This window comes from Gymnogyps californianus, chromosome 21 (genome assembly GCF_018139145.2).
Source record: "Gymnogyps californianus isolate 813 chromosome 21, ASM1813914v2, whole genome shotgun sequence".
Classification (NCBI taxonomy): domain Eukaryota; kingdom Metazoa; phylum Chordata; class Aves; order Accipitriformes; family Cathartidae; genus Gymnogyps; species Gymnogyps californianus.
Window position 1 is genome coordinate 8,280,228 of NC_059491.1, and position 8,789 is coordinate 8,289,016.

Genomic DNA, 8,789 nt, shown 5'->3' on the forward strand with positions numbered 1-8,789 from the left:
CGTGTCCCCCTCTGCCTGGGAGCCCCCCCCACCCCACCCCGCATCCCCTACCTAGGGGTGTCCCCAATCCCATACCTGGGGGTGTCCCCCCGTCCCCTACCTGGGGGTGGCTCTTGGTCCCCTTGTCCCGTCCCAGGACGGCTCTGCGGTCCTTACCCCATTACCTCGGGGGGGGGGGTCCCGTGTCCCATCTTGGGGTGTCCCCTGTCCCCTACCTGGGGGTATCCCCTACCTGGGGGGGGGGTGTCCTACCTTGAGGGGGCGAGGTCCCCTACCCGAGGGGGGGGGGTGGGGGTCTCCTGCCCGGGGGGTGGGGGGGGTGCCCTGCAGCCCCGCCTGCCCCCCGAAGGGTGGCCCCATCCCTGTCCCCTACCTGGGGAGCCGGTGCGGGTCCCTCCGTGCGCTCCGCGGGCGCGCCCTGCCCGGCGCGGCGGGGGCAGCGGGGAGGCAGAGCCGCCCGGCATCACCGCCCCTTCCTCCCTCCTCCTCCTCCTCCTTTCCTCCTCCCCCCTGTCTGCCCCACGGCCCCTGGCGGGGGGAGGGGGGGGGGAAGGACACATGTCCTTAGGGTGCCTCATGCACCCTGGGGTGCCCCATAGGTCCTTAGGGTGCTCCATAGGACATGGGGTGCCCCATGCACCCTCCTAGGGTGCTCCATATGTTCTCAGAGTGCCCTATGCACCCTGGGGTGCCGACGGGCCCCTCTGACTGCCCCATGCACCCCAGGGTGCTCTATGGGACCTCAGGGTGCCTCATGGACCCAAGGGTGCCCCATAGGTCCTCAGGGTGCCCCCTGAGCCCTCTGGCTGCCCCATGCATCCCGGGGTGACCCACGGCCCCTCACATGCCCCTATGTGCTCTGGGATGACCCATGTCCCCCCTCCTCCTCCCCAGGTTGCCCCATAGACCCCCCTGATTGCCCCAGGCACCCTCAGGGTGCCCCATGTACCGCCCCATACACCCCTGGGATGCCTATGTGCCCCTATACAGCCTCAGGTGGCCCCCTAAGCCCCCATACAGCCCCAGGATGCCCCATATACCCCTATACAGCCCCAGATGCCCCCCTGTACCCCTATATACCCCCAGAATGCCCCATACTGCCCTCTATACACCCCCAGGATGCCCATGTACCCCCATACAGCCCCAGGATGCCCCCATACAGCCCCAGCCCCTCTCCTGCTCCCCCCCTCCCTGGGGCTGGGGGTTCTTGCCCAGGCAAGCAGCTCCCGCCGGGGCCTCCCTCCCTCCCCAAATTGCACCCCACCTGCGCAGGTCCCGTTGCCCCATGGCATGGCACGGCCGGCTGCAGCCAGGTGGGGAAACTGAGGCACAGGGGCACCTCTCAGCCAGAGGGTCACCCCCTCCGTGCCTCAGTTTCCCTTCCCGGGGAGGAACCGCACCGCCCACCTCCTCCAAAAAGCTGCACCGCGGCCGTCCCCGAGCCCCTCTCCGGCATGACAGGACCCCAGCTCGCTCTGCCCACGGATTTTGCTGGAAAAAACTTTATTTTCCGAGATTTATAAGCCCCCGGAGGTCCCTGCACTGCGACAGTGTGGCCCCACAGCCACCGAGGATGGGGACATCCGTCAGCATCCTGCATCCCCGGCGGGACCAGGGAGCAAACCCCTAGCACCACCGCAGCATCACGGGGTCCCCCCAAAAACCAGGGGCCGCGTGAGTGTCCCCCCAACCTCCCCCACCCCGTGGGATGGGGCCAAGCACCTTCCGGGAGCCCTTTTTCCTTTGTCCCCACGGGGGATCTGTGACGGAGAGGATTTGAGGGGTGCCCGCATTTCGGGGAGCCGGGCGAAGCCACCCTGAGTTTCTGATGCCCGGTTACACCCCGCGGCTTATCAGGATGTCTCCTCCGATCCCGATCCCAACCGCCTATCCCGCCAAGACTGCTGGGCGAAATCCTACGGGAGATGGAAGAAGAGAAGCAGAAAGGCCCCTCACCGTGGCCTCGGGGCTGCCGCCAGCCCCTCACCCCGGCATCCTGGCGGGGACGGTGACTCCATCTCACCTGCCGCCGGCATGCCTCCAGCATGACACCGGCGCGGAGCAGGCACCAGAGCTCTCCCAGCAACGAGACGAGGACGTGGAGGACGTCGGTCCAACGGCCGACGGTGAGGAGGAGGATGAAGAGGCCGCCCATCCGTACCAGCACCGTCTGGTAAACCGGCCGCCCGCCGGTGCTCTGCCGCGGCTCCTCTGCAAGGACGCGGCGTCGGGGCGGCCACCGCGGTGGGGACCCGGTCCCCTCCCCAGCCCCACGTCCGGGGGACACCATGCATTTCAGGGGTGCTACGGGGTGGCTTTGCATGTAGCCCCAGGGTGCCCCATACTGCCCCTATACAGCCCCAGGGTGCCCTATGTGCCCCCATACAGCCCCAGGGTGCTCCATACCACCCCATATACCCCCTGTACAGACCCAGGTGGCCCCCTGTGCCCCCATATACCCATATGTACAGTTCCATACATGCCCAGGATGCCCCATGTGCCCCCATACAGCCCCAGGATGCCCCATACTGCCCCTATACAGCCCCAGGATGCCCCATACCACCCCATAGACCCCCTATACAGACCCAGATGGCCCCCTGTGCCCCCATATACCCATATGTACGGTTCCATACCTGCCCAGGATGCCCCATGTGCCCCCATACAGCCCCAGGATGCTCCATACTGCCCCTATACAGCCCCAGGGTGCCCTATGTGCTCCCATACAGCCCCAGGGTGCTCCATACCACCCCATATACCCCCTATACAAACCCAGATGGCCGCCTGTGCCCCCATATACCCATATGTACAGTTCCATACCTGCCCAGGATGCCCCATGTGCCCCCATACAGGCCCAGGATGCCCCATACTGCCCCTATACAGGCCCAGGATGCCCCATGTGCCCCCATACAGCCCCAGGGTGCTCCATACTGCCCCTATACAGCCCCAGGGTGCTCCATACTGCCCCCATACAGCCCCAGGGTGCTCCATACTGCCCCATATACCCCCTATACAAACCCAGATGGCCGCCTGTGCCCCCATATACCCATATGTACAGTTCCATACCTGCCCAGGATGCCCCATGTGCCCCCATACAGGCCCAGGATGCCCCATACTGCCCCTATACAGCCCTCAGATGCTCCATGCTGCCCCATATATCCCCAGGATGCCCCATATACCCCCCATACAGCCCCAGGTGGCCCCCTGTGCCCCCACATACCCCCAGTATGCCCCATGTGCTCCCATACAGCCCCAGGATGCCCCATACAGCCCCCATACAGCCCCAGGATGCTCCATATGGGGGCATACCCCCCCCCCCCAAAAACCCCACGTAACTGGGGGTTCGGTCCCCTTCTCACCTTGCATGTAGATGACCAGCAGCGTGTAGCAGATGGTGAGCGGCGTCCAGAACCGGATGGCCTCTGCCGTGGAGAGGAAATCCCGGTTGATGAGCACCACGGCGGCCAGATCGGCCACGGCGAAAGTGACGGCCAAAGCGTTCCGGAGCAACCGGGGGATGCCGTGACCGGCGGCGAGGAGGAGGATGCAGACGCCGCAGTAACGCGCTCGGCTGTGCAGCTCGTAGAGGGTGCAGACGTGACGAGCCAGGCGCCGGGCGTAGGCGGCCAGCAGCCCTGCCAGCCCCGCCGCCAGCGCCAGGTTGCAGGTCCCGTGGGGAGCCCCTTCCAGCAAGAAGCTGAGGCCGCAGGACACCCCGCAGCCCAGCGAGTACTGGCACAGCAGGTAGAGCTGGCTGCTGTGGGCGCCCTGCGAGAGTGGGACAGCGTCGTCAGCTGCTGCAGAAAACCAGGACAGGTTGCAAAGCGGCGAGGGGATGCACGGCTGCAAAGCGATGCATGGCTTCCTCCATGCTGCACCCCCGCGGGTGTTGCAAGCGGCAAGGGGCCGCACAGTTGCAAAGGCACGCATGCATGCAAAGCGATGCATGGTTTTCTCCGTGCCAGCCGTCCTCATCCACCCTGCAGAGGTTGCAAAGCAGCAAGAAGATGCATAGCCTCCTCCATGCAACGGCTCTCGTATGCCCCATGGGTGCTGCAAGCAGCAGGAGGATGCATTATTTCGGGCATGCCACGGCCCTCATCCTCCCTGCAGAGTTTGCAAAGCCGTGCGTCGTCTTCTCCACGCCATCTCCCCTGTCCTCCCCACGGGTGTTGCAAAGCAACGAGGGGATGCACGGCTGCAAAGCCATGCATGGTTTTCTCCATGCCAGCCACCCCCATCCTCCCCACAGAGGCTGCAAAGCAGCACGGGGATGCGTAATATCCCCCATGCCGCAGCCCCCGTCCTCCCCACGGGTGTTGCAAAGCAGCAAGGGGATGCACGGCTGCAAAGCCACGCGTGGTCTCCTCCATGCCGCAGCCCCTATAGCCCCCATAGTTGTTGCAAATCTGCAAGGGATGCGCGGCTGCAAAGCAATCCCCTTGCAAATCCGCAAGGGATGCACAGTTTCACGGCTCCCTCCACACCGCCGCCCCGCCGTGCCTCAGTTTCCCCCGTCCCGTCTCACCTTGCCGAGGGAGAGGACGGTGGAGATGGCGCGCAGCGAGAACTCCAGCACCACCAGCGCGGCCACGCGGGAGCCCACCAGCGCCAGCACGCCCGTCAGCACCACCACGTGCAGCGGCTCCAGCACCCGCCGCTGCGCCCGGATCGCCTCCTTCTCCGCCTGCCTCTCCGGGTCGCTGGGGACAGCGGGGGGGACGCTGAGTCAGGTGGGATGTCCCCTTCCTCCTCCGCTACCCCAAAATAGGGTGACAGCCTCAGAGACCTCCCCTGTGCTTTGCAGCGGGGAGAGGAGGGTGCAGCCCCCGCCTTGCTCAGGCCACCGCCAGCACCCATGGGTGCTGAGAGCCGCCCCCCCCCAACAGTGGATCCCAAAAGCAGCTCCCCAAAACAAATCCCCCGGGGGGGGGGGGAAGAAGGGCCGGTGCTTACTTCAGGCACTGGATGTAGAGATAAACCTTCAGGAGGCTGCAGAGCACCGAGACGGCGCAGGCACCCACCAACCCTACGGGGAAAAGGCAGCAGCAGGTCACCGGTATCCCCCGGGGTTGTCCCCGAGCCGTCCCCATGCCACCCCCGGGGGCTCTCACCTTGCAGGAGCGCATCCAGCAGCGCCCAGCCCCACGCCAGCCCGGGCAATGCCGGCAGCCAGGACCCCAGAGAAAACATTTTCGGTGGAGAGAAGCCACGGCGTAGCCAGGCCCCGGCTCCAAGGTCCGCGGGGTGGAGGCTGGGAGCGGCCCCTCCCGGCTAGTAAATCATTGCCGGGGCAAGCGAGGGCAGCTGGAGCCCCGGCTGGAGGAGCTGAGCTCCAGCTGCCCCGTGGAAGGGAAAATTAGGGTGGCGAGAGGGATGCAGTGATGGGATGCACATGGCGGGGCTCAGGGACCACCAGCACCTTTAATCCCCCCCACCCCGGCATCGTCGTTACCCTCTCCAGCCCGATGCATCGCAGCGTTGCAGATTCCGCCTTTGCAGGTTATGAACCTCCCACCCCCCCACCCCCCATTTGCACCAGCCCAAAGACCCCGAAACGACGCCAAAAATAGAAAAACCCCTTTATTAACGGCCGCGGTGGGGCCGGGAGCCTGTCCTACGGCCCCGGGGGCTGCTGGTGCTGCACCATCTTCCTGAGCTCGTCCCAAAAGAAGAGGCTGAGGACGGTGTGGGGGCCGAGGCGGAGGTAGACGGCGCCGATGCCCTTGTACAAGCCCAGCAGCCCCTCTTTGCTGGAGATTTGCAGGATGCAATCCAAAAAACCCCGGTAGAGCTTGCCCTGGGGAGAGAGGAGCCGGCTGCGCACCCCTGCCGGATGCAATCCCGGGAAAAGCCGTGTTCCCCCCTCCCCGCCTTTCCCAAAATGGCCTTACCGTGCCGTCGGCGTCCACTGGCTGGTTGTAGAGACGGGTGCTGACCACGTCGAAAGGCGTCATCGTCGCCGCCACGGCCACGCCGCTCACCATGCCCCCCGCCAGCACCGCGGCCCAGCTGCCCTCCCCGAACCACTGCGGGAAGCGCCGGCTGTCAGTTCTTCCCCCCCCCAAAAAAAAAGGGGAGCGCGGGGATCGGATCCGGCACGCGTTCCTCCTCACCTGGCGCTCGCAGACCCAGTCCTTGGCGGAGGTGAAGGTGGCGAGCTGCGCCGCTGAGCCCACCGCCACGCGGGGCACGGCGCCTGTCACCCCTCGCCACAGCCCCGCCACCCCGTGCTGCTTGTAGATGCTCTCGAAAGCTCCGGAGATGCTCTGGGGAAGAGAGGAAATTCGGGGAAAAAACGGGAACGGTGCATCCCACCCCGGCAAAATTTCCCACCCTGGCGCGCAAAACCCCGTTGCTCGTCGGTGGCACGAAGCCACCGTGGCTCCGGCTGGGTGACACCGGTCCCGAGGGGTCCCCGGATCCAGTGTCACGGCTCCGCGTCCCCGTCACCCCCTCCCTGTCCTCGTGTCGTTATTTATAGCATCTATACGGGGGCCGAGCTGCCAAACAGCAGCTTTAAATACCCGGTGGCCAAAATAGCATCGTCCCCGCTGGCGCGTTGCACGGCCAAGGTGCCACCGAATCGTGTCCCGTCCCCCCCCCCCCCCAGTCCCTGCTCACCTCGTGGTTGTGCTGGTGGCCCACGGCCACGGCCGCCAACGTCTGGGCTTGGAGGTGGGTCTTGACCTGGGTGGGGGACAATGCCGGGTGACAAACCCCCCCCCAAGCCCCCCCACCCCGGCACGGGCTCTGGTTCCCTCCCATCTCTTCTTCGCAGTTTTTGGGGGTGTTTTGAGCCCCTCTGGCAGATGTGGGGTGCCCAGATGTGTTGCCAAGCGGCGCCTCCAGATTTTGAACCCAATTTCCCCCACCCTCATCCCACCCCGGGGCAAAGGGCCCTTGCAAACGCTTGCTGCAGCCCCCCCCCCCTTTGAGCTCTGCACCCTCAAAAACAGGGGAGACCCCCCCCAAAAAAAAAAGAGGGGGGAAACATCCCAATTCCCTTAGGAGGGGGTTCTCCGCTTGGGTTTCCAGGAAGGGGGGATTTGGGGGAGAAAGGGGGGGATTTGGGAAAGAGTGTGCAGAAAGCAGTCCCACATTTGGAGGGTGCAAATCAAAGCAGGGGGAGAAGGGATGCACCACGCTGGCGTTCATAGGATGCAGCCAAGCTCCGGGCTGGCCAAAGCTTTTGGGGGGGAGGGTCCCCAAAATGTCCCCCCCCACCCCCCCCACCCCCCCCACCCCCCGATACGAGGGCTTCTGGGGCAGAGCAGCACTCACCAGGTACGCGGGGCTGCCCACGAAGGCTCCCACCGCCCCGGCCACGGCCCCGGCGGCCACGGTACCACCGGGATACCCGGTCCAGCCGGCGTCCTCGGCACGGGAATAACAATAAAACCGGACGCCGTTCATCAGCCCCTGATAGAGGAGGCCGGCGGCCAGGCCTTTCTGCAGCCCCCGCAACCCATCGGCCCGGCACACGGCCCCCACCGCCCGTAGCACCCCCCGGTAGTGCCGGGGGTAGGTGCCGGGGGCTGTAATTCGCCCTGTAGTTGTAGCCGCGTCTTGACCACCTCCAGCGGGTTGGTGAGGACGCAGGCCAAGCAACCGGCCGTCGCTCCCAGCACCAAATCGATAGCCGGCGGTACCCCCCCGGTCGGGGAACCCCGTACGACGCGGGATCTATTTTGGGGGGGATAAGGGAATTCGTGCAGGGAGGCGGGGGGGGCCCGGGGAAGGGTGCGAGGGCCCCGGCACCCGCCGCCATGCAGCACCTGCCTGCGGGGATGGCCCCAGGCTCCACCTTCCCCCCCCCCCACCACTGCGGGGAAAAAAATGGGGGAGCGAGAGCGCCGCCTCCTGCAAATCAACCTCCCCCCCCCCCCAAAATCTGAAGCCACCCCCCCAATTTGGGGAAGGGATATGGGGCAAAGGTCAGGCCTGGGGGTGAGTGTGACCCCCCCCCCACCTCCCACCCCAGCCCCAGCACCGACGCAGCCAAATCCCGGCCGGGCGTCCTCGTCTCACGTGACTTGGTGGTGCCCCGGCGCAAATAGGGAAAAAAAGGGCCGTTTCTGCAAAAAAAAAAACCCCAACAAACCAAACCCAGGCGTGATAAAATTGAAATAAAAGCCGAGGAAGGGCAGTTTTGGGGGGCACACACACACAGCCATCTGCCCCCCCCCAGCCAGCCGGATGAACCCCGGGGGGTGTGGGGGGGGTGGGGGGGTATGAGGACTGGCCAACTCGTCGCGCTTGTGGCTGCGGTTTGGGGGGGGGTGTCTCACCCCCTCCTCCCTGTGCCAGCCCCTCTCAGGGTTACCGAAACGCTTTGAAATCAGAGCTTTCCAGGCCAAAAAGCTGTGGGGGGGGGTGGGGGTGTCGCTGTCCGTGTGTCTGTCCCCCTCCCCATGGATTCCTATTTTTAGGGCTGCGCAGTGACCCCCGGGTTTACACCCTGGTGTAGCTGTGGCCAAGCCACTTCGGTGATTACTGGGGGCGGGGGGGAAGAACCCCCAAACTCCCAAACTCCTTTCCCCCCCCCAACGGCTGCCCCATCCCCGATATCCCCCCCCCAAAATCCCCCCCTTCCATCCCAAAAGGCGAGGGAGGGGTTATAGGGAAAGTGGGTGACGCTGGGGGCTGGCCCTACGGCTGTTTATTCCTTGTCTAGACTGGGAATATCTCCCGGATCCAGGGATAAACGAGGCCGGAGCGTCGGGACGGATAATTCACGGTTGAAGCCGTGAACGTGCTTCGCCGCAGGGTTAACGCTGCTGGGGTTCAGC

General features: G+C 65.4%; 2 protein-coding genes across 2 annotated transcripts; both read right to left on the bottom strand.

The window, feature by feature from the left end:
* Positions 1–1,500: 1,500 nt before the first annotated feature.
* On the bottom strand, positions 1,501–5,260 carry TMEM82 (transmembrane protein 82). The gene is made up of 6 exons (XM_050909488.1): positions 5,112–5,260; positions 4,954–5,026; positions 4,526–4,700; positions 3,357–3,765; positions 2,024–2,211; positions 1,501–1,916 (listed from the first exon to the last, which is right to left on the bottom strand). Exons 1-6 carry the CDS (start codon positions 5,188–5,190, stop codon positions 1,854–1,856), a joined length of 987 nt encoding a protein of 328 aa, XP_050765445.1. The 5' UTR covers positions 5,191–5,260; the 3' UTR covers positions 1,501–1,853.
* Positions 5,261–5,567: 307 nt separating this feature from the next.
* Positions 5,568–7,768, bottom strand: SLC25A34 (solute carrier family 25 member 34). Its single transcript, XM_050909486.1, is given in 7 exon segments — positions 5,568–5,797; positions 5,892–6,026; positions 6,114–6,266; positions 6,622–6,687; positions 7,282–7,538; positions 7,541–7,721; positions 7,724–7,768. Coding segments are annotated over 7 exon segments (1,020 nt in total). The 3' UTR covers positions 5,568–5,614.
* Positions 7,769–8,789: the final 1,021 nt, after the last annotated feature.